We start from the raw sequence: 25,129 nt of genomic DNA on the forward strand, positions 1-25,129 counted from the left end.
TTCAATCTCCATTGAGATTCTCTCTCTCTCGTAGATAAAACCAAAAGTATTAAAGCAATGAATGATGTTAATTCAGTGATTTCCTTGACCATAAATGCATGTAGTCTCTCATGTTTGAATATTCTTTGTGTCTATCCTTCAGTGAATCAGTGATTTCAACGCAGCATGCATTCGTATACGAAGCAAGCACGGAACTTCGTATTGGGGATTCAAAATAAAGGATTCAACTCGTGGATTCAAAGTCGAGGCACTTTCATGCCAGTTGCTAAAAGCCGAAATGCCCTTCCACTAAATCCTCCGACTCCATGTTTCTTCTATTTTTCGCTTACCTCCAACACCACTAAATCCTTGAATGAAAACGACACATTGTTTAATCTTCTTTGTCCTTGGCCATAAATCCATGCGGTTGGCTTTGAATACCGTGTACAAGGAGAATGAAAGCAATGGAAGGGAATTCCACAGCAAGAATTGACTTACGAAGTAAGAAGGAAACTTCATACTGGGGATTCGAAATGAATATTCTACTTGTGAATTTATATTTATTTAAGCTTAGAAGAATCTCCTTTAAGGCACTAATTGCTTGCTGGTTGCTAAGAGCAGAAATGCCCTCCCCACTGAATTCTCCAACACCATGTTTCATCTACTTTTCACTTACCTCCATTCTTTTAATTGTCTGCCATCTTGGATACATCACCGGCACAGCAGTAGATGACAACTCCACCATCATTGGGGCAATCATTGATGCTAATTCTCGTAAAGGCAAAGAGGAAATAACCGCCATGAAGATAGCTGTGGATAAGTTCAATAACAATTCCAAGAATCATAAGCTCTCTCTTATCTCCCGGAACTTCACCGGAGAACTCTATGGGGCGGCCTTAACAGGTTGGTCATCTCTTCCTTGATTCCTTCTACGGCTGTCTAATCACCTATTATTTTCAACATTAATCCTCTATAATGATACACGAGTGGTTATAACATCAGCCACCCAAACTATATCTCTACATCACTTATATATCTTCTATTTTTTATTTTTTTTAAATTAAAAATTAAATATGAAAGGATAAAATTATCCTCATCTTCTTTAACACCCACCTCAATTTTGTTTCCCTTTTATTCTCTTCCTTCCTATCATTCATGACCCACTAGGAAGGAAAAGAAGGGACGAGGCAGAGGAAAGGACAAAGGAAAAATTAGGGTTAAACTTTGAATGGATATAAAGAAGTAAAAATAATTATTTTTATTTTTTATATTAATTTTTTTTTTAATTTTAAAAAATAAAAGTAGGAAGATATAGAGAGATGGATGTCTTTATATTGGTCATTTGGCAATCATAGTAAAATAAAAAATATTAAATTCTAATGTTTTTCCTTTTTCTTTTCCTTTTTTTTTTCATTCTTAAGTTTTCCTCTAAAAAATAAATTTAGGATAACTTGAAAAACTTGTTTTAAGTAGCACTCATCATTTAGAAATAGAAAAGAAATTGAAATAGGTGGAAATGGATTTTTATTGCTTCCATGTATTGAAAAACACTGTTATGTACTGAATATAAATGAAATAGGCAGAACAAAAATGGAATACAATTAATGGGGTTCATAACATTTAATTAATTGCAGCTGAAGAACTGATTAAAGAGAACAAAGTGCAAGTGATTGTGGGCATGGATACATGGCAGCAAGCAGCTTTAGCTGCTGAAATCGGAAACCAAGCTCAAGTACCAGTTCTTTCATTGGCGGCAGCCGCGAGTGTCCGGCCATCGAGGCAGCTTGGAAGGTCCACCCTGATACAAATGGGCACCAATGTTTCTGAACAAATAAGGTGCATTGCAGCTATCGTTCACTCCTATCACTGGCGAAGGGTCATCGCAATCTATGAAGATGATGCGTACGGTGGGAACACTGAGATGTTAACTATTTTATCTGAAGCTCTTCAAAGAGTTGGCTCGGAGATTGAGTACCATTTGCCTCTTCCTCCCATATCATCTCTATCTGATCCAAGAGGAGCTGTCCATCAAGAGCTCTTGAAGCTTTTGAGCACACAATCCAGGGTTTTCATTGTTCTTCAATCGTCTTTACCAATGGCTACCCAATTGTTCCAAGAAGCAAGGCGGATGGATTTTATGGGGAAAGACTCAGCCTGGATAATTACAGATAGCATTTCAAGCTTCCTGGATTCCATGGACACCTCCGTTATCTCCTATATGGAAGGGGCTCTAGGAATCAAGTCCTACTATTCCAAATCCAATAGGCCCTTCCAAGAATTCTCTGCCCAGTTTCAGAAAAATTTTAAATCTGAATACCCAGAGGAAGACAACGCCCAGCCAGGAATTCATGCACTACGAGCATATGATAGCATTGCTGTCATCACACGGGCCCTGGAGAGATTAGCTGGTGATACTAATACTCCAAAAATGTTGTTAAAAAATATATTATTGAGTGACTTCAGTGGTTTAAGTGGAACAATTAATTTTTCAAATTCAAATTCGTTGCCATTCATGATTATAAACATTGTTGGAAAGGGCTACACGGAGCTTGATTTTTGGACACAGGACTTGGACAACCCTTTCAGCAGAGAAGGTGGAGACAAAAATAGCGGTAGAAACACCACAAGGATTTTGGAGGGTCCAGTGATTTGGCCAGGGTACCTAAAACGTGTCCCCAAGGGATGGGAAATGCCCACTGTTGCAAAACCATTGAAGATTGGAATTCCATCTCACCCCTCTTTCGAGAAGTTTGTGATGGTGGACAACGCTCAAACTGATCCTGAGAAAAAATATACTGGTTTCTGTATTGATATTTTCCGAGAGGTGTTGAAAATTCTGGAGCAAAATTACTCTTTACCCTATGACTTCGATCCATATCATGGCACATATGATGAGCTGGTTGATTGTGTTTACAACAAGGTAATTACTCCTATCTCAAGCCTTTGCTCTTTAAATCTTTCTCAATAATCATGAGATTCCCCACACTACAATTAAATCTCAACTTCACTCCAATGTCCATGATTTGTATTGTGGTGTTTGTGTTTGTATTGTGGTTTCATCATTAAACGTTTTCCTTTAACTACGCATAGAGCATCAGCTGTCTGGCTTACTGATCAACTTCTTGTTGGTTTAGACGAAAACAACTGAAACATGTATTTATTGATAAATGAGAATCAGATTGTTAGCCAATCAAAGTCAAACTGAACTTCATTTCTCTCCTAGTCAATATTTGCCTGCCTGACTACAGCAAGAGCGAATTTAAGAAAGTTTTTATATGGAAATATATATTTACCTAACTAGCTAGGTTTTTCAAACCCTTGAAACTTCTAAATTTTTGTGCCTCCCAAAGAAATACTGTTTAGTAGACTTTTCTGATATATTAATTTTTGACTTTGTCCTCATGAGACAATACACTACAGGAGATTCACTCTCAGAATTCATGAATCATACTTTGTATTTGTTTCAATCATTTGTTTCTGATAGAAATTTTGTGCTTATCTCTTGTGAATCAATTACATGATCAATTACATGAATCATACTAGCCAAACGTTCAAAAAAGGTGGAATTCACACAGCCATATGCTGAATCAGGATTGGTGATGATACTACAAGTAAGGTCTGAAGAACCTCACAAGGCATGGATGTTCATGAAGCCTTTCACTTGGAAAATGTGGGTAACCACTGGTGCACTCTTGGTCTACACCATGTTCATAGTTTGGGTACTGGAGTACCAATCCAACAATCCGGCATTCAGAGGCCCATGGAAGAGTCAGCTTGGGACAGCTCTTTGGTTCACCTTCTCTTCTCTTTTCTTTGCTCATAGTAAGTATTAGTATTGAAAATGCAAGATATTTTGGTTTGCTCAATAATCAAATTACTCAGAAAGCTAGCTGTTGTTTCATTTCCCAGGGGAGACAATTCGTAGCAATATTACTCGAGTAGTGATAGTGGTGTGGCTATTTGTTGTCTTCGTCTTAACCTCCAGCTACACTGCTAGTCTCTCTTCAATGCTCACTGTCCGACGACTTGAACCCGATGCGATAGATGTCGAATGGCTAAAAGCTACCAAGTCTGCGGTTGGTTGTGATGGTGATTCGTTTGTGAGGAAATTCTTGGAGAATGTGACTAAATTCGAAGCGGCTAATATCAAGAATATTAGCAGCCAATACCAATACCCCGGCGAATTCCATAGTGGGAACATCTCAGCTGCCTTTCTTGAACTTCCTTATGCGAAAGTTTTCATCAATCAGTTCTGCAAGAATTACACTGCCACCCAACCCCTCAACAGATTCGGAGGATTAGGCTTTGTGAGTAGTAACTCGAACTCTTCCCCATTTGCATTTACTAAATTTTTCTTAGGATAATTGCTTGAGGGAGGAAAGTTTAGGCCACCAAATGTATGGAGTGACCCAAACTGATTTCCCTTGTCGATGCCCTTTTTCCCAAAAGAAAATTGGCCCATCCATTGTCTCGGGGTGTAAATTAGGCCAAGCTTTGCTCAGTGGAATAGAATAGTATATTGTATATGGAATTTGCTTAGGATTCTTATAATGAAATCACTTTTGGCCATTTCTCCCTGCAGGCCTTTCAGAAAGGCTCTCCACTAGCTGCTGACTTCTCTGAAGCCATCCTAACCCTATCTGAGAAGGGGAGAATAAAAGAATTAGAAGATAAGTGGTTTCCTCGTTCTGCCGAGTGTTCCACCACCGAAACTGATGAACTGAGCCTCGGAAACTTCTGGGCTCTCTACCTTTTATGTGGCACCACTTCCACCCTCTGCTTCCTACTATTCCTCCGTCGCCTGCTCATCGATTTTAAACGCCACCAGGCATCCAGAAGTGATGCAAGCCCAAGTGATGAGAGTGTCTGGATGAAGACTGTTCAATTGGTACATTTCTTTCATCATGGACACACTGAGATTCCTAATGAAAAACCGTCAAATTTGCCTCCCCGTCCCACTGGAGATGAATGGACCTCTCCAAGGTTGTCACCAGAGAGCCCTTCTGATGCCCCGGAGCCTTCGGAGGCCTCTCCACCTACTGCAACTATGAACTCAAGGGTGAACGCTTCTGATGTGCTGGAGCCTCCTGAGACCTCTCCCCACAACCATGTACCCTAGATAGAAACCAGCTGTTGAACTTGTGTACTACTAGTTTACTCAGATTGAATAAATAATTGATTTTTGTAAATACAACTATATGTTATAAGATCCTATACGTGCATTCTGCAAAACAAATTTTGTTAAATAATACATTTATAAATGGAAGATGGAAGTATAAAGATAATATTAAACTTGCAATAAGCAATATGACACTATGACATTAAAAGAATACAATTATCATTAAGCTTGATATGTCATTTTGGTATAACTGGAAGCCAGTGGTCCCAAAAGACCAGAAAGCAAGGAGGCTGAATGCAATTGCGTACCAACCCTCATCTTTGAGAACAGCAGGAATAGTCTATTCATGTAATACAGAATAATAATGTTTGAAGATGCATACTCAGTCTTCTCAAATTTATGAATGTTCCACATAGATCAAAATATTTCTTTCTCAACGTAAAACTTAGGCCATTTTATCAAATTTGAAGAATCTAGCTCTTAAAGCTACATTTATCCACTTTCACACAAATGTACATGCAAAAAGCAAGCATTCAAAGATTTTTAACAACAGCCATGTGCAAATTTTCTAAACAACATTGGTTCTAGTAGGCAAAATTAGAAAGGATTGAGAAACCAAGGCCTCAAGTCATATGGAGCTTGGCAAAGTAGAACAGCTCCTGAGGAACTCTATCCAGTGTTGGTCCTCAGTGAATCTAAAAACTCATTGGCTGCCCCTATATAAATAAAAAAATTGTTCCAATAGAAGAGAGATTTAATACATCAATGACTCTTGTTCATATCCTTCTGATTCATACTAACTCCATCGTTCAGATGGTTCTGTTACACAATTTGGATGGGAATCAAAGCTACCAGTGGCTCCTTCCTCGCCCACGCCCTCCCCACCCTCTGCCTCTGCCCCTTATACCACTTCTTCCACCATGGGATAAACCTTCCAATGCCCTGTTAACTAGCTGGTTTTGCAAACCACCAGCTCCACGGCCCTTTTTTGCTGCAGCATTGCTGGCACCATTCGTAGTACTTGCAGGTCGTTTTCCTCTGCACCAAAAAGTTCATGCAGAATAAAGTGAGCAAGAAAACTCTTTGCAGAAAAGATCAAGCGGTAAAATATCCTCATTTTGAAGGTTAACATTTCTAAAAACAAGCAAGTTGTTAAAGGACAAAGTAATTGCGTATCCAAGCTGCAGTTGCTTCCACTGCATATCTAAGCTGCTAAATTGGACAGCAGTCTGTGAAAACTCCATAAGTAACATAAAGGAAGGTCCTCTTATCACACAATTCAAAACTATCCTCTCCCAAGAAACCAATCTAAATAAGGCCATGGAATCAAGCAGCAAAATTTATGAAACTTAACCAAAGAGCTAATCTTATTAAAGTAACCAAAGAAAATAAGAAAAATAAAAAGAAGAATGAAAAGATGAAAAATAACAGACTAAGATCCATGGTTGTCATACCCAGCTGCCATTGCAGTTGAAGGCACAGAAGGTTTTGTTGCTTCCTTCCAAGAGAGGTTGATCCTCTTATCCCCAATAAATGAAGGTGATTTTGAATGCAATGGCTGAGTTGTAAAGGATCATGAGCAAAATCAAGTCAGTCTGCATATGCATACCTATTTATATGACATACACTGATAAACATGTATTTACAAGTAACAGAAATTTAATTCCCTTTCACCTGTGTCATAGCCAGAATGTTATTGCAGGTTCTCAAACCAGTTGTAGTATTCTGCTTTTGGGTTTTCTGTAGATTATGGAGGAATAAAGTGGTAAGTGACACAACAAATGAATATCTCAACAGGAGACCACACAAGTTTCAAATAGTAAACTTACAATGTTATCCTTTGCTTCATCAGATTTAGCAGCAGCCATTGCTTTATTGTGCTCAGCCATTCCCTGAGTTAACTTCTTCATAGTAGCCCTAGCTAGCTCTTCCACATGAGTCAACCTGTCTCATCAAGGAAAAAGATGTTCACCATGTTATAACTACTAAAGTTTTTCCTTCAAAAAAGCCAGAGGAAACCAAATACATGCAATGATGCAAGGTAAACCTATCGAATGAAAGCTTAAGATTCAGGCACAAATTGGCTACATTGGTTCCTTTGGCTCTAATGGAATAAGGTTCAGCTCCCCATATGTGATTAGTGTAAATAATTATCCATGTATTGACTGTTCATCATTAAAGCTGTTTAAAGGAGTTTACCTCCTGGAGCAATAGCATGGGCTTCCACAGTTGAGGGCAATGTTTTAAAAGGCTAAAGGCAGTCTTGAGGTGTTTTGCTCAAATGAGGCAAAGCATAAGCCTCAAGGCAAAACAAGGCGCCTTTAGCCTTTTCTGAGCTGTAGAGTTGCCTCTTCTGTGGATAATGGGAGGGGGTGAGGTTTTAGAATGACAAGCGGCATGGTGTGATGTGGTGTGATGATGATCAATTGTGCATTTCTGTTCCTCTCTTTTTCTTTTCTTTTTTGATAAGTAAGAAAAGAATTGTATTGCTAAGAGGCACTAAAATAATGACTCAAGATGTATAGAAAAGAACGGGAAATACTCACCACCTTACAAGTAAAACAAAAAACTGTCCATAAAGATGTACAAAAAAACCCCTCCCTCATCGGGAACCCACCCAATCAATGAACTCAACAAAGATGGAGGAACCATCTTTTATAAACAACTTAGTCTCCAACCAAAGTGCATTAAGAAAAGAAGTTTTCAGCCTTTGGATGGACAACGCCTCATCTTCAAAGGCGATTCTATTCCTAGTCTTCCAAACAGTCCAAAAAATGCAATGAGGACCCGCTCTCCAAACAGTATTGCATTTCTTACCCAAAAAGGAACCAATCCAACCCAATAAGGTTTCCCTAATCGATGACGGGAACACCCAAGACACTCCAAAAAGGGTGAAAAGCATCACCCACAATGCTCTTGTCTTTTCACAATGAAGAAGGAGGTGGTCAATGGATTCCTCTTCCACTTGACAAAAAGAACATCTATTTGCTAAGGCCCATCCCCTCTTTTTAACTTGGTCCAAGGTTAAAACTTTCCCCAAGAAGCCTCCCAAGCAAAGAAGCTTACTTTTGGCTGCACACACGACTTCCAAATGTTCTTCATTGGAAACAAAACTGAGGAGCCCGATGCTAGGGCTTTGCAAAGTGACTTTGTCGAAAAAATTCCATCCTTTGTTTACATACACTGCACCCTATCCTCCTCCATGATCAGTTTCTGACCATACAGGCGTAGCAAAAAGCCCTCCACCTCTTCCATCTCCCAATCAATAAAGGACCTAGTAAAGCAAGGACTCCAACGCCCCCCACTTGCTGTCCCAAACCAAACATCCTTCAACCAAGCTTTGATTGGATCAACTAAAGCAAACAAGGAAGGGAAGGAAACACACAAAGGTGTATCCCCACACCAAGTATCCTTCCAAAAACTCACCCTTTGGCCATTCCCCATCACAAAGGAGAATCTACTGTTGACTAAGTGCCCAAACTTCCTAATTGCTTTCCACAACCCTACACCATACCCCTCTCTTACATCCCGAGAACACCACCCTCCCTTTTCCTCCTCATATTTCCCCCTAATTACTTGGTTCCATAAAGCCTTTCTCTCCTTCGCAAAACGCCAACTCCATTTGCAAAGGAGGGCCTTATTAAGTGTAGAAAGGCTCTTAACCCTCAAACCCCTTTTCTCTTATCAAGACAAACTGTTGCCCATCTTACTAAGTGAGGTCTCCAGACTAAAGTCCCACCTCCCCACAAGAAATCTCTTTGAATCTGCTCCAACCTTATCCTTACCCCCCTGTGTAATTGAAAAATAGACATAAGGTAAATAGGCAAGCTGGACAGCGTACTCTTGATCAAGGTAATTCTCCCTCCCTTAGAAATATATTGACGTTTCCACATAGCTAGTCTCTTACGGAATCTCTCATCCACTCGATCCCAAATTGCCACAGACTTGAAGGGATCACCCAACGGCATCCCCAGGTAAGTGGAGGGTAATCTTCCCACCTTACAACCAAGCTCCGAAGCCAACTCCTCCACATTCTCCACAATGCCCACTACGAACAGCTCACTTTTATCCAAGTTAACTTTCAGCCCTGATATAGCCTCAAACCACATAAGAAGCCAACTCAAGAAGATGATTTGGTCCTCATTGGCCTTGCAGAAAATCAGAGTATCATTAGCAAAAAGCCAATGGGAGATTTTAACCCCTTATCCCCCTTTACCCCTAACCTGGCAAGGTGACAAAAAGCCTCCATTAACAGCTCTTTTTATAAGGCAGCTGAGTGCTTCCATCACTACCACAAACAGATAGGGAGAAATAGGGTCTCCCTACCTTAGACCCCTAGAGCTTTGAAAAAAGCCCGAAGAAGTGCCATTAATAAGAATTGAAAATCTAGCAGTGCACACACACCATTCTATCCACCTAATCCATTTCTTCCTAAAACCCATTTTTTTCCAGAACTGAAAACAAGAAAGGCACTCCACATGATCATACGCCTTCTCTAAATTCAGCTTGTAGAGAATTGTTCCTCCCTTGCTCTTCAAAATTGAATCAATTGCTTCATTTGCAATAAGCACTACATCCATAATTTGCCTACCCTCCACAAATGTATTTTGGGCGTTAGAAATTGCCTTATTTAACACAAGTTTTAACCTATTAGCCAGTACCTTAGCCAACCACTTGTACAGCCCCCTCACTAGGCTGATAGGCCTTAAATCTCTCAAGTCCTCTACATCCCCTCTCTTCGGGATCAACACTAAGAAAGTTGCATTCACACTCCTAATAAAACAACCATCTTCATAAAACTCCTTAAAAAAAATTCATCACTTCATCCTTAAAGAACTCCCAAGAAAACTGCCAAAAAGCATTGGAGAAACCATCCGAACCTGGTGCTTTGTCTCTGCTAAAATCTGACAGAGCACCAAAAATCTCTTCCTCTATAAAAGGTTTCTCCAGCCCTTCTACCTCCATAGAATCCAACCTCTCGAACGATAGAGCACTTAAGCTGGGTCTCCACTCACCAATGGTAGAAAGCAACTTCTGAAAAACTCTACCCACTTCTTCCTTTATGTCATTGTCCTCAATGATCCATGTTCCATTAACTTTAACTTTGGCCATTTGGTTCCTTCTTCTGTGCGCATTAGCCCTTTGGTGGAAAAAGCTCGTGTTTTTATCCCCCTCCTTCAACCAGATTTCCCTTTATTTTTGTCACTAGAACATCTCTTCTAAAAGAGCCCACTTCTTGTAATTCTCCCTAACTTCTCTCCTAAAATCCTCCTCTTCCAGAGACAGTGATCGACAACTTTCCTCTGTATCCCAAAAGTTTACACCGTTCAGGGCTAAAGTCTTCTGAACTTCAATCTTCCCAAACACTTCCTTGTTCCAGTTCCTTAGAAAAGGTTTTAGAGTTTTCATCTTTTGAACTAGAATGAAGCTAGCAGTCCCACTGAACTTTAGCCTCTTCCACCACAATCTCAATAAATCTTTAAGACCCTCCTCCTTCAACCACATATTTTCAAACCTAAAAGGAGTGGGACCTCTCCTCACCCCTTCCCCATCAAGAAGAATTGGAAAATGGTCGGACACCAATCTAGGAAGGACATACTGGATGACTCCAGGAAAATGAGACTCTCAATCCTTAAAGATCAGGAACCAATCAATTTTAGACTTCAATCGATTACTTAAAATGCCGGTCCAAGTAAATTGCATTTCTTTTCCTTTCTTATTTTCTATAGCTTCTTCCAAGGAGGCTTGGGTGGAGGATGTTTGGAACCCATCCTCTAGGCAGCTCAATGATTGAGAGGTGGAAATTGTGGAGCGTTTCCTTCTAAGATTGCAAGGTAGAAGGGTGTGCAACAATGTGGATGATAAAGTAATATGAACAAAGTCAAAGGATGGAAAATTTTATGCTAAAACCCTTTACAGGGCTTTGGAGAAAGGAAGAAAAGGTGTTTTTCCAGCAAGTATAATTAGAAACTCACGGGTGTCGTCGAGGGTGGGCTTCTTTGCATGAGAGGCTACTTGGATTTAAGTTTTAACCTTAGATCACATTCAAAGAAGAGAGCAATCTTTGGAGAATAGATCTTTTCTTTATCTTACAAAAGAAGAATCTATTGATCACATCGTCATCCACTATGATAGGTTAAGGGTTTATGGCATTTATTGTTTTCTTAGTTTGGTGTGTTGTGGGTGCTCCCCTCATCGGTAAGAGAGATGTTTTTAGGATGGCACTATTCTTTCATGGGTCAAAAATGGAGAAAGGTGTGGTGGGTTGCTCCCTTATGTCTTTTTTGGACAATGTAGAAGGAAAGAAATAGTAGAGCGTTTAAAAATGAGGGGCATTTAGTTCAAGGGCTGAAATTGTCTTTCCTTTGTAATCTTTGGGCATAGTATAAGTTGTTTATAACTTTAAATCCTTCTTCCATTGAAGATTTTGTTGATGGGTTGGGCTCTGGTTGAGGAAGTTTTTTTTTTTTTTTTTTTGTCCTTCTCTATTTTTTTATGGCACTTTTAAGCATTTTATGTATACTTCCTATACTTTAGGACACTCTTTTGGTGTTTATTTTTATAAAAATTTCTCCTTTTTATTTATCAAAAAACAAGGCACAAGCCTCAACTTTAAAAAATAATAATAATAATAAGAAAAAATCTTAAGAATCAGTAAAATACTAATAAAATCACATGAAAATTAAATGATGAGAAAACCATACAATGTAAAATAATCAAATTAATGTATGTCATTTTCAATAGCTTCTAATTTAGTTTTTATTATCTCTTCTAAAATCCAACTCTCTTAAGCATTTATCAAATAACCTTCAAAACTACCATCACTATCACTAGTAGGATCCTCTAATGAATTATGATTATATCTAATTGCTCTATTATCCTCTCTATCAATGTTAATGCCAACCCATTTTTTCTTCTTTATCCATTAATTACATTGATCTTTTTTCCTTTATCCATCTGTAATAAGATAATGACTATATATAAGCTCGGTCACTTTAGTGACCAACAATTCTTTTATTTCTTCTTCCCAATTCCTTCATTTCATTTCCATTTAAAGGGTTAATTGGTAGACATTATCTTGTTCTTTAAAAGAACAATTCTTTATTCTTTAGAAGGTTTAACCTCAATCTTGGATGCGAGACAAAACTTATAAATCTATATCAAAACCTCATAATGGCATATGTCATTACAACCAATAATTTTGTGGTTTAACCTATTAACAAATGTATACAAAAAGCTCATAAAGTTTCTAAACCCATTAAAACCTTTTGAATATTTGAGGCTTAAGCCTTAATAGGCTCGAGGCTATAACCTCAAGGGTATAAACCTTAATCACATGAGACTTAAGCCTCAATTACCCTCTATTGAGGCTATAGCCTCAAGGCTAATTTACATAGTTTCAATAGCCTTTCAAAACGTTGGTTGAGAGGCAATTATGTCAAAATAAAAAATTTTGAATTCCCACCCATGTCAATTGAAAAAATTCATACGATATATATGCAGTTTAATATATATATAAACATATATTTCACTATTACACAAAATTGAACTTGAAACCTCCCTTATTCACACCAATCACTTCCCACTTGAGCTAGGCCTCAAATGGCGTAAGATATGGCTAATCAAGTAAAAAGGCATGTTTCTTTGGTGAAGGGTAAAAAATAGAAGTCATTTTTAGTGTCCTTTGTTGTTCTGTGTTCTCTAGATTGCTTAGTAGAAGGTCCACATGATTTATTCAAGAAAGAAAGGCAAGACAAAAAATAATAGTAAACCTCTCAGTGAAGTCCTTGTAATATTCTGAGAAGTCCTCCCCGAGCCTATCTGATGGTTGACCAGTCACTATCTTGTAACCACATAAACTATTTGTGGCATTAGGAGCCTGTGCAACAAGATCCAACAATATTTAATAGTACTGATCCAGGCAAAAGGATGTGACGAAGGTAAAATCAGAGTGGATCAATAACCTTATAAGCTAAATGGTGAAATGTGTACAACAGACACTCAACATAAGTGAAATTCGTCTCCTCTCCCGTCTTTCTTCGAGGCATGTACTTCTGATGAAAGAAAGGAAAACATTTAATGAGAAAAGTGTGTATAGAAATAGGCATAACAGATGTATTCTTGTTGTCTATCAAAACATAACCACTCCTGTTACTTGTCCCGTAAACTAAGCACTCAAAAAAAGGAATGTTACATTGAGTACTTAATACCATTACAATGTGTACCTTCAAGAGCTGAACAACGGATGGAAGAATCTGGCGTGAATCCTGTGGTGCTGAATAAGGTGAACTCTCTGCAAGGTTTTTCAGCAAATCTAGTTTTCGCTCTTCTGGAAGCTGACAGAGAAAAGTATTGTTAGAATAAATTTTTCTAACCACTAAAGCAGTATCTTTTATCATTTTAGCCATAATTACTACTTCACTTAAAACTCTCTTCCCAAGAGGTAAAAAATTGAAGCCTGTTTTGAGACCAGAAGGAAACTTCTCCAAAATTTAATGGGCAGCCAGTTTCTATTTATCAGGTAACTTTTCAGATATTAACACGGAATAATGCTCAGGAAATTCAAAATCTTCATATGAAAATTTGATAAGGACAGAGACGATACATTTCAAGTTTATTATAGGCGTAAATATAGTGGATAAGAGAGATGGGCAAACTGCCAAATTTGCATTCCCACCTCATGAAATCTTTGTAGTTAATCAAGGAATTTGTTCTTTCTTCGCTACTTTCTTGTGTTTCTCATTGTTTAGATAAGTGAGCGCAAATAACTTTCTTGTGTTTCTCATTTAATTTATGTTTATTTCTCACCTAATTTCTTTTTCTCTCTTCTCATCTAAATCCCTTCTTGCCCATATACATATATATTTCCTTTTGCCCTACATCACTTTGGCATCAGAGCAAAATTGATCCATAATCCAAAAAATGAAAATGATAGAGTGATGCAAGGTTTTCCCATCGCAAAAGTTCCAGACCACAACTGCAGAGGTTTCATAAGGTATTTCTGTTCTCAACCTATTAATGAACTTTGCCACGGTCACCCAAAGTTCTTCCATCACTTCACATCTCAACTCAAGGTCTTCAAACAAGTTAAGTAGTCTATCATAAAAGAGGATAATTGCCTCAGATTAATTACTGTTGTACCAACTGCATAAGAACAGAAATTACATGTAAGATATAAGAAATTAGGGAGAGAAAAGAAAAGGTGGTGGAGGGGTTGTTACAAATGCTCTCATTAATTCTGAACAATAAATAGCTGTCTTCCATCTTGCACAGTTTTTTCCATTCTTCCCATATATTCCCTTCTTACCCATATTTTTTACCTTCTATCCTACAATTTTTTTTCTTTTCTTCTGTCCTACATCATAAATGTTCCCTGAACCAATTAAAAAATGAGTTTTCACATCTTTTGTATCAGAGACAAAAATCACATAAACATTGAAATTCGTAGAGCTTCCTACCAGTTTTTGATATCTTTCATCATTAGATTTCTTAGCCATCAAAAAAAAGGTTTCTGAATGCCACATTGCCTTATTATGCATTCACTCTACATAGATTCCACACCCCTCATGATCCAACAGGTAATAAGCGACCATCCAAAACAGGAATTTTTTTTTTTTTTTTTTTGATGGGTAAAGAAAAAACGTGTATTAAAAACGTGGTCCAAGTTGTTTATAGGTCTAGGCCCTTCCTCTATTGTAGATTTTGTGGATTGGATATGATCTTGAGAGGTGCCATTTTTTGTTAGTCCCCCTTTGTTTTTATTGGTGGTGCTTTAGGCGCCCTTTGTACACTCCCTGTGTAATTTAGGGCGCTTTTGGCATTTCTCCTTTTTTTTTTTTTTTCCTCAAAATGGGAACAAGTGTCCATGCACCACAGGGGCTTTTAAAGAGCTGGGACTTCAAGGAATCCGTTCTTGTTTGTAGTTTATACTTCTAGTGTTCCTTTTACTCCAGTTTAATGACAGCGCAGACCACTTGTAAGCTGAATTCTTTCATTTTCTTTATGGAATACATTGTACTATCCTTTCCCATGAAAAATAAATGTATATCACAGAAAAAGAATTGAATAGACCATTTGCAGCAACATGAACATGAATTGTGTATGCATTTCTAAGTACCTTTGAACACTTGGAAGTAGTTAGAAAAACATATATTGTATCTATAGCTATTAGCATAACGTAAATAGAAATGGCTCATGATTTCAGTTTCTATCAAATATAAGATGCAAACACTTCAGACAGTAGCTATTCCAGAGACACTACAAAGTTCAATATCCCTTACATGATAGTTGCATTCAAAAGTTTGGCAACCCAAAAAAAATGTGCAAAGAGAATCATCAATTTCAAAACTAATACAAAATGTAGAAAATAGGTATCACATGCAAGATTAGAAAATCCAAGTCAACATGTTTATATTATCAGAGAACGCAAGGTCAAAGTATTACCTTATCAAAAACAGGTATTATGTGTTTGTTTAAATAGTTGAGAAACTTGCTGTTTGATGCACCCCTCTGTGTGGAAATCAGGGCTTTAGTTGAACAGAAAAATATAGAATGAACCAAATAAGGATAAATAAAAAAACCAACAGAATCTATACCACAAAAAAAGGAAGAGCCATGTACAGGCATGATATCAGTCTATCAATATGATCCCCATCTGAAACCTGCATTTCAAAATCCTATGTAATCAGGAAAGAAGTAATAGAGCAAGACATAGCATCATAATGTAAAGCTATAAATGAGATCACAAAGGAACTTGAGAATCTTGAGGAGCAAAGACAATATTAACAATCAATGACACTGGCTCATAATAATGCTATGTAGTCATGATGATATAATGGCTCTTATCTGGTAAACATTGTTACATGGCATATTGCAATTTCCAGTAAAGAAAATATCAAGTATCTCCAAAAAAGCACAAAGACAATTTTTCTCATGGCACTAAAAAATCTCAGGATCTTTCCTTTGCCCAAACCAAACTCATTTTTCCACAACATTGGAAACTCTGGAGATTCAAGCTCTTCATTTTCATTTTCGTTTTAGAGAGGTGCAAGCACTCCATTTCAATTCAACTTGCAAATTTTCTCAAGTTTGAGTCAGTTAAAACTTGACTAGGACTGCAAAACCAATCATATTTTTAACCTCACCCTTTTCTCGATTTTCCAATTTTCATAGATTTCCACATTTAAACTTTTTTTTTTTTTTGGAAATAGTAATTCAATCTTCAAACTAAAGAGCAAGCATTATTTTCACAAGATATCAAAATGCCATGGACATAAATCTTAAGAATTGTAGTAGAACAGTTACCATACTAATTACTCATCTTAGCTTGAAGGCATAATTTTCTGGGTAACAGCAAACAGCACGTGTATTTGCGGTATCCATAGCCATGAATTGGAATTCATTTCAGCCAAATCATAAACGAAGTGTAAGACACAATAGATTATCAGCTGAAGTTGCATGCCCTCAAAAAAAAGAATTCTTTTTTTTTTTAAAACTTCACAATCAAGTTTTCAAGGTGTCTATGTCTACCCCTACCCCATTAAATCTTCATTCATTTCCTTCAAATGGCCCAGACTAATGCAGAGAAGGAACCCCTCCAGAGGATGTAACCTTTGAGCCCAAATAGTTGGGTGAACTACAGAGAAGGAGCAAACCATAGCATCATAATTTGGGTGAACTATCTAAGCCTTTTGAGCCCACCCCTTTCCCAGGTACCTGAAAAGATCTAGGCACCACCAAGGACATACCATACCTCCTCACTGACTGGCTCAAATATCTGAAGTGAACAAACAACCAATTGACTAGTATTCAGTCAACTAAGCAAGACTCCTATAAAACAAAATGCTTTGAGACAGGGACCTATAATTATACAATATAATTACCTGGCAATTATAAATTATAATCCAAAGAACCAGGCTAACTTTGATGGGAACAGGTAATTGTTATTATACATTCAGGATAGTAAGAATGCTTTCAATGTGAAAAAGAAGGTGCAATGCATAGATGTTAAGGGGCACCAGATTATCATTTGGGCTACAAGAACTAGTATTATTGCTTCTCAGTTAACAAGGATAATTTTGTGATCACGTGGAGCAACAATATACTTGTAATTTTCAGAATGTTGGGCAGAAAAGAAACAACATGTTTGAAAAACAAGCACAGCCAAAATGAGGATGTTATAACATAAGTGGCAAAACAAGAGAAGACGAAGAAATAAATGCATATGTGCGAGGCCAGAGAAGACAACAATTGAGGACAAGATTAGGGAGAATAGTTTTAAGAGTAAAGATGGAATTGGACATGTGCAATGTAAACCCATGGCTGTAACAATAAGGAGTGATTCGGTTTAAGTTGGCAATGCTCAAAAGATGTGAGGATGACCAAAAAGAACTTGGGTTAAGGCAATAAGAAAAGACATGATGGCCTTTGATTTAATGGAAGAAATGACACTAGATAAAGTTGAAAGAACAACAATGATTCACGTAAGTTCACCCAAATTACCCAAATAGTTGAAACATAAGGCTTTGTTGTTGTTGTTGTTTTACCAACTCAACAAAACCTTAATCCCAACTACTTGGGTTTGGCTACATGAATTTTTCCCAACACCAATTTTACCTAGAGTCATGTCTTTCATTAAATCCTTGACAATCATGTCTTTTTTCACTACCTCAACCCCCTGACCTTTTAGTCTTCTTGTTCTTTGGGCACTTTCAAATTGAATCAAATCACTCCCTCCATCTAGTATTCATTGGTATTCTTTTTTTTTTTTCGCTTTTTGGATAGGCAAATAAGTATTGATTTCCATTATATCATCTTAGACAAATTACCCTTGGCCATTGCTCAGTTAGCGTGAACTAAAAAACACATCATGTTAAATTCATCACTCATACAATGACTAATAATACTCCATTACTATTCTTGTTACTACTACTACCACCACCACCACCACCACCACCACTATCACTACCACCACCACCACCACTACCACTACTATCATTACCACCACCCCCATTACTACTATTTTTGTTATTATTATTAATAGTTGTTAATATATATATATCTTTTTTTTATATGTAAAACAAGAGGATATTAAAAAAAATATATAGAATATTATAAAAAGAATGTGCCAAAAAAGCGCCCCAAAACATAAAAAACATACACAATGGTCGCCTAAAGGCACGACCAAAAGAATAAAGACGCTACAAAAACTACACCCACCCTCAATAAAAACCTAACCAATCAACAAAGCTAAAGGATCATCATCTATAAACATCTAGTCCATTATCAAAGATTACAAAGAAAACTATATTTAAGCCTTCAGTTAGATTGCTCCTCATTTTCAAACAATCTTCTATTCCAAAGATGATCAAACCTTTCTTCGTTTTTTACCCACAAGAAGGTCATACCATCCTAAGAAGGCCTCTCTAAATTTTTATTTTTATTTTTTTTTTTTTGATAGGTAAAGAAAAGATCTATTGAAAAGAGACATAAGAAGGCCTCTCTAATTGAGAGGATAGCACTCATGACACGCCAAAACGGGAAAACAATAACTACCATAAAATCCTTGACTTGACACAATGAATAAGGATGTGACTAATGGATTCTTCCTCCTGACAAAGAAAATATCAATATGCCAAAGACCACCCTCTCATCTAAAAATGAACTAAAGTCAATACCTTTCCCACATGGCCTCCCAAGCAAACAAACCCACCTTCAACAACACCCATAAATCCCATATAACACCCACAAGGAAAGATATTGAACTCCCTAACTCCAAGATAGTATAAGGGGCTTTAATGGAAAATTTACCACTCTTTGACTCTATTCAAATCACTCATCTTCTTCTTCCCTATACACCCTCTTCCCTTGTTGTCTCAAAAGGAGCCGTTCCAAATTTTTTACCTCCTAATCATTGAAAGACAGAGAGAAATGAGGAATTTAACAAGCCCCTTCATCTGATTGATTCCATAAATTTACCATCCAAGCCTCCTTTAAATTAGCAATGGATAAAGAAGGGAAAGTAATAATCAAAGGTTCATCTCCATACCACTTATTCTTCCAAAACCTTACCCTCCACCCATTAACCACTAAGAAAGAAACTTTGTTGCTCAAAACATCTCAATCCTTCCTTATGGCTTTCCATAACCCAAGCTCGTACCCATCGCTCACTACACGAGAGTGTCACTCCCCTTCTTCATCCCCATACTTTCCACCTATAATTTGCTTCCATAGGCCCTCCTTTTCATCAAAATAATGCCAACTCCATTTGCAAAGAAGAATCTTGTTAAGCACTATGGGACACCTAACACCTAAGCCCCAATTGGAGCTTCCTATTTTTAGTGATGAAATGGTATGGGTTTCAGCCAAACGTGGACTAATTGGATTAAATCCTGCATTTCTATAGTTCATATCAGTGTGATTGAATAGGAGAAAATTGGTTTTTAAAGTTCAAGAGGCTTAAGATAGGGAGATCCTCTATCTCCCCAATTCATCATGTTGGCGATGAAAGCCTTGAGTCACACCATGAACTAGGCAGTTGATGGAGGTTTAAATAACGTAGAGGGAAAGGAAGGGCACTCTCTCTCTCTCCCCTCAGGCTTAAGTTGTAGAGTGGGTCAGCTTCCTACAAAATATTTAGGTTTACCTTTGGAAGCTTTTTTCAGTCGTGTCACAATCTAGGATGTAGTAAAGGAGAATATATATACACATGAGATTGGGCTATGGAAGAAGTTGTCTCTAAAATGGCAAGCTCACTTTGTTAAAAAAGCACCCTTTCTAGTCTCATGATTTATTTCATGTTTTCCTTGGTGATTCCAAAGAAAAAGCAATTCAAGTTGGAGAAAATGCAAAGATAGCTTCTTTGCGGAAGTGAGCCTTCCAATGATAAGATCCACATAGTCAAGTGGGGCACGTTATGCTTAGAGAAAGGCAAAGGAGAGTTCGAAATAACGGCACCCCTCAGCAAGACACTATCCAATCCACAAAATCTACAATAAAAGAAGGGCCAAGAGGCAATACAATTTGGACCACGCCTAAAAATTACAAAGAAAAGCGAGTTTAATCCCTTGGTCAAGATGTTCTGTCGAACGCCCTACTATTCCTTTCTTTCCAAATTGTCCAAAGGAGGCACATAGAAGTAGTTCAACGCACTTTTTTCCTTTTTCTACTCACAAAAGACCCATGCCAACTTAATAGCATCTCTCTCACTGATAAGGAAGCACCTAAGACACTTCAAAAAGGGAGAACAGATGGTGCCAAACAACCCTTGTCTAATCACAATGGATGAGAATGTGGTTCATCAGTTCTTCCTCTTTACAACAAAGAAAACATTTGTTTGCCACAGACCACCCCCTCCTCTAAATGCTGTCCAAAGTTAGAACTTTGTTCCAAGTGGCCTCCCATGCAAAGAAACTCACCTTAGGCGACACCAAAGAATTCCAAATGGCACTTGCTAGGAAAGCAAAATGTCTTCCCGACTCCAAATCCTTGTAAAGGGTTTTAACAAAAAACTTTCCATTCTTGATCCCTGTCCATAACAACTTATCCTCTTTATCCCTACACACCTTGCAACTCAAGAGGAACAGCTCTATAGAATCCACCTCCCAATCATTAAGCTACCTAAATAAGCAGAGTGTCCAACATCCCCCATCAAATGAATAAATCCAGATGTCCTCCACTCAAGCCTCCTTAGGAGTGGGCTAGGGCAAATAAAAAAGGGAAAGAGACCCTTAGTAGTTCATCTCCGCATCACTTGTCTGTCCAAAATCTCAACCTCCCATTACCCACTAAATAAGCAACTCTGCTACTCAAAATGTTTCAATTCTTCCTAATAGCTTTCCATAAACCTACCCTATACCCATCTCTTATCTCGTGGGATTGTCACCCACCACCTTCTTCCCCATAATTTCTGATGATTACTTTTTGCCAAAAAGGCTCCCTTTCCTCCGCATATCACCGACACCATTCGCCAAGCAAGGCTTTATTGAGGGTCAACAGATTCCTCACCCCTAACCCTTCCTTTCTTTTGTCAACACAAATGATACCCAACCTTATCAAATGGAGTTTTTGCTCCAAGATCCCTCCTCCCCAAAGAAAGTCCCTCTGGATTTGCTCCAACCTCAACTTGAAATGGACAAGCATGCTAAAAAGGTGCTACAAATTAGTGTAAGTCTCCCACCTTTGGAAATGTACTTCCTTTTCCACAATGCTAGTAAATGAGGCCTAGCTTGGGAAATGGTTTCTTGAAAGATTCTTGTGAAAAAATTGCCTTTGGAGGAGAGTGATTGTAGGGAAGTATGGTAAGATGGTGGGAGGGGGTGCACCAAGATTGGTAGAGAGGCTTACGATTGCTACGCATCAAAAGAGATAACCAGCATTTTTGAAGACCTTCAAGTGAGAACAACATCTCATTAGTAATGTTCAAACAACAAAATTTTGGACAGATGAGTAATGCCAAGAGATGCCTATCAAAAGGAAAAGGAAAAAAATTAAATAAATAAAGGTAATGCCAAGGAATGAAGTTAAAGGATTACTTATCAGTTTTTTTTTTTTTTTTGGCTTTAGTGGTTTATAAAGATGCTAGGGTGGTGGACTAGTCAGACGCAAAGGTAAGGACGACAGCCTATTTGAATGTAGGGTTAGGAGGAGCTTCTTCAATTGGGAACTAGAGTTGTTGGAAGAGTTTTTATGCCTTTTTGAGCTTGGTATACATTTATGTCAACTCTGTTCATAAGCTAGCATTGCCTAAGAAAGAAATATTTTCAATTCATTCACACTACAAGTGTTGTGTTCTAAAGTTGCTTTGTCCTTCCTAACTAGAAAGATCTGAGCTTCTAAGGTGTCATCCATGATTAGCTTTTCTTATTTAAGAGGCAGCTTGGGAAAAATTCTCACAATTAATCATCCAATGAAAAGAGGCTGGACTTTGGAGAATAGGTGCGAGCAACAAGAAGAATCAGCTAATCATTTTCTAATTCATTGTGATTAGCCGTCAAGTTTCTGGTCTTTTGTGTTTTCTTTATTTGGGGGTGGCACAGAATCCTTCCATGGAAAGTTTGTGATATCCTTTGTGGATGGCATGTTAAATTTATTGGTCAAAGAAGGAAGTTGGTACAGAAAGGAACCCATTTATGCTTTGTTCTGGACCATTGGGAAAGAAATGAATAGAAGAGATTTTGAAGGTTTTGAGTCATCTCAGTTGGCAGCTAAAGACACTTCCAAAGTTTTGCTTGCTTGGTTGAGATACTATAGGGCAGAAATCAACTACTTATTACTTGATTTTGTAGATAGTTTGAGCATGAGTTGGGTAGTATTTTTTGGTTTTTCCCTTTTTTTAGTGTGCCTTGTATACCTCCTATGTGCTAGGGTTGTGGCCCTTTTTTGTTAGGCACCTTCCCAAATTATCCTAATTTCTTATCAAAAACATATATAGAAAAAAAAAATGCAAAACTAAATAATAATAACCAAGTCAACTAAAATAATAAACAAACAGAAAACCCAAGAAGGTAAAAGTTTTCTCTGGAAATTTGTTAAGTCAAAGACATTTAAATTGATGAGCCTAACTGACTTTCAAGAAATTTACTAACAGCAAAAGCTGCTCAAAATCAAAGAATGTAATTAACATATGCTAGTGAATATCAACTCAAATCTTGGTTTATGGTAAACAATGTTAACCCATATTCCAACAGCTCCTGCCCACTCGTCCTCATCTTAGTGGGAAGCCATTTTGAAAGTTAACCCAAAAAAAAAGGGAAGAAAGAAGCTAAGGAACCTTCAAAAAGTTAAAAAAAGAAAAAATAGAACATACACAACTCAGAAAAAACTTAGCATAGCCATACACTCACATCATAGGTAAGCAAGTAAAACATCATTCTTTTTACACAACCACACAGATAAAGACAGTTGAGATAGTGTAACAACTATAAATAGGAAAAATAGTAATGCCAAAGCAATTAAACACATCAAATAGGAATGATAACCACAATGAAATTCCTTCAAAATTTTATTCGATATGGTAATGAAAAAGTGAGGCGCTTTGGCGGCCATGTCATCACCAGTTTAAGTTGCATAGTAATCTTATCCAAAGAGAAATAGTAGTTCACAATTTCCTGAAATTATTACAATGAAACAAGCACTCACATTGAACTGAGCATCTAGATCAGCCTGCCCTTCAATAATTTCAATGAGTTCTTGGACACGCTCAGGTGGAGCTTTCTCCCCAAATAGAGTCAAACTTCTTAAGAAATCCATGAACATTTTAAATTCTGCTCCAGTTACATCTTCTAGGCTCTGCAATATTCAATCAAATTATCTTGCATCTCTCTATTAAAATAATGCAATTAGTATAGAGATTTTATTATTTATATGTGCTATCAAACACAAGAAAATTATTGAGAAAATTTAAAACAATCAGATCACAAACATACTTTTTTAATCAAATTCGTTATATGCCGTTCCATTTGTTCCTGAGGCTTCAAGAGTTCAGCTTTAAGAGGAAAAACCTGTCAATGCAAGCAGTTAATCTTTAGTTCCACAAAGAAAATGATAGTGAAAGCTACAGGGACTATGAGTTGGTTTTCTTACTTTATCTCTAATAAAATTTAGAACCTTCTCACGAAGGTTTTCATCTGTGCTTGGATCATCAACAGTCATGATGTGCTTAAATAAGCCTGTCAAAGAAGCTGCATAAACAACTTTTAGGTATACCAAGATGATGAGCTACACACAAAAAATAAAACAGAATAGAATATGAACACTATAGGCTACCAAAAAAAAAAATATATATATATATATAATAAAAATACTACAACATATAGATAAGGACAGTGTGATATGAAAGTAGTATGAATTGACTTCCAAGGATATTTCCACATAATGTCACCATTCATGTACATTGGTCAAAGGAGGGCCCTATTGAGTGCTAAAAGACATCTAACGCCCAAGCCACCCTTCCTTTTATCCAAACAAACAATCACCTACCTTACTAAGTGGGGCCTTTGAGCAAGACCACCCCTGCTCCAAAGAAAGTCTCTCTAAGTATGCTCTAACCTCAATCTGACCGACCTTAGCATGCACAACAAGGACACAAAGTAAATAGTCATACTAGAAAGGGTGCTATGAATCAAAGTAATTCTCCGTTTTTTAGAGATATATTGTCCTTTCCATATGGTCAACCATTTGTGGAACCTCTCCTCCACCCCATCCCAAATTGTCATGGATTTAAATGGGCACCCAAATAAGAGGAAGGGAGAAAGCCCACCTTACAACTAAACTCTAAGGTCAAGTCATCTAAGTTTTCCACCCTTTCCATTAGTAGTAACTCGCTTTTATCCAAATTGATCCTTAACCTTAAAATGGCCTCGAGCCATATTAACAACCTATTTAAATAAGTCATAATCCTATGAACCCCCATAGAAAACGAGAGTATCATCAGCAAACAGATGGGAGATTTGAACCCCTATGTCACCCCTTCCCCTCACCCGACAACCTAACAAAAAACCACTACTCATAACCCTCTTAAGAAGACAACTAAGAGTCTCCATAGCAATCAAGAAAAAATAAGGCGAGAAAATATCCTCTTGCCTCAAATTCCAAGAGCTTTGAAAAGAGCCAAACGGAGTGTCATTGACAAGGACAAAGAACTTTACTGTAGAAATGCACCACTTTATCCAACCAATCCACCTCTCCCTAAAACCCATCTTTTGCAAGACAAAAGGTGTGTTGGTTGGAGACAAAGAGTGGAACTTGCTCTAGTAGGTCCCTTTACTCTAACCTACAGGTGGGGAGATCAGAGCTCTTCCAAGAAGGTATTGTATGGAATGTTTGGGTTATATCTAAAGTGAGGTTTTTCACTTAGAAGGTGACTTGGAGAAAAGTTTTGACTCTTGATTAACTACAGTAAGGAGGTTAGTCTTTGGCTAATAGATGTTTCCTATGCCATACGAGGAGTCAATTGGTCACATCCTTTTGCATTGTAGCAAGACGAGAGTATTGTTGCAGCTTTTGTTCTCTCTTTTAGGGTTTTCAGGGGTG

General features: G+C 37.6%; 2 protein-coding genes across 3 annotated transcripts in view; one reads left to right on the plus strand and one right to left on the minus strand.

The window, feature by feature from the left end:
• The first annotated feature begins 348 nt into the window (after positions 1-348).
• Positions 349-5,178, plus strand: LOC117904323 (glutamate receptor 2.9-like). The gene is made up of 5 exons (XM_034816869.1): positions 349-882; positions 1,614-2,933; positions 3,520-3,801; positions 3,889-4,286; positions 4,562-5,178. The coding sequence occupies exons 1-5, from the start codon at positions 435-437 to the stop codon at positions 5,096-5,098; spliced, it is 2,985 nt and encodes a 994-aa protein (XP_034672760.1). The 5' UTR covers positions 349-434; the 3' UTR covers positions 5,099-5,178.
• A 383-nt stretch (positions 5,179-5,561) lies between these two features.
• Positions 5,562-25,129, minus strand: part of LOC117904498 (apoptosis inhibitor 5-like protein API5) — a 29,237-nt gene continuing 9,669 nt past the window's right edge. For both annotated transcript variants that reach the window (XM_034817128.1, XM_034817127.1), the window contains exons 5-16: positions 23,681-23,778; positions 23,524-23,598; positions 23,237-23,386; positions 15,694-15,759; positions 15,542-15,607; positions 13,324-13,434; positions 13,063-13,152; positions 12,871-12,977; positions 6,928-7,042; positions 6,773-6,838; positions 6,553-6,656; positions 5,562-6,136 (exon numbers count right to left, since the gene is read on the minus strand). In XM_034817128.1, coding sequence (XP_034673019.1) covers positions 5,947-6,136; positions 6,553-6,656; positions 6,773-6,838; positions 6,928-7,042; positions 12,871-12,977; positions 13,063-13,152; positions 13,324-13,434; positions 15,542-15,607; positions 15,694-15,759; positions 23,237-23,386; positions 23,524-23,598; positions 23,681-23,778 — 1,238 coding nt within the window. In that variant the 3' untranslated portion in view covers positions 5,562-5,946. The remainder of the gene's footprint in view (positions 6,137-6,552; positions 6,657-6,772; positions 6,839-6,927; positions 7,043-12,870; positions 12,978-13,062; positions 13,153-13,323; positions 13,435-15,541; positions 15,608-15,693; positions 15,760-23,236; positions 23,387-23,523; positions 23,599-23,680; positions 23,779-25,129) is intronic.

The sequence above is a fragment of the Vitis riparia genome, chromosome 17 (assembly GCF_004353265.1).
Source record: "Vitis riparia cultivar Riparia Gloire de Montpellier isolate 1030 chromosome 17, EGFV_Vit.rip_1.0, whole genome shotgun sequence".
NCBI lineage: Eukaryota > Viridiplantae > Streptophyta > Magnoliopsida > Vitales > Vitaceae > Vitis > Vitis riparia.

Excerpts from the sequence above, each read along its gene's own strand:
- LOC117904323 (XM_034816869.1), top strand. The coding sequence starts at position 435 with ATGAAAGCAATGGAAGGGAATTCCACAGCAAGAATTGACTTACGAAGT. Across the intron at positions 883-1,613 it reads CTATGGGGCGGCCTTAACAG|CTGAAGAACTGATTAAAGAG; the intron begins GTTGGTCATCTC and ends AATTAATTGCAG. Across the intron at positions 3,802-3,888 it reads TTCTCTTTTCTTTGCTCATA|GGGAGACAATTCGTAGCAAT; the intron begins GTAAGTATTAGT and ends TTCATTTCCCAG.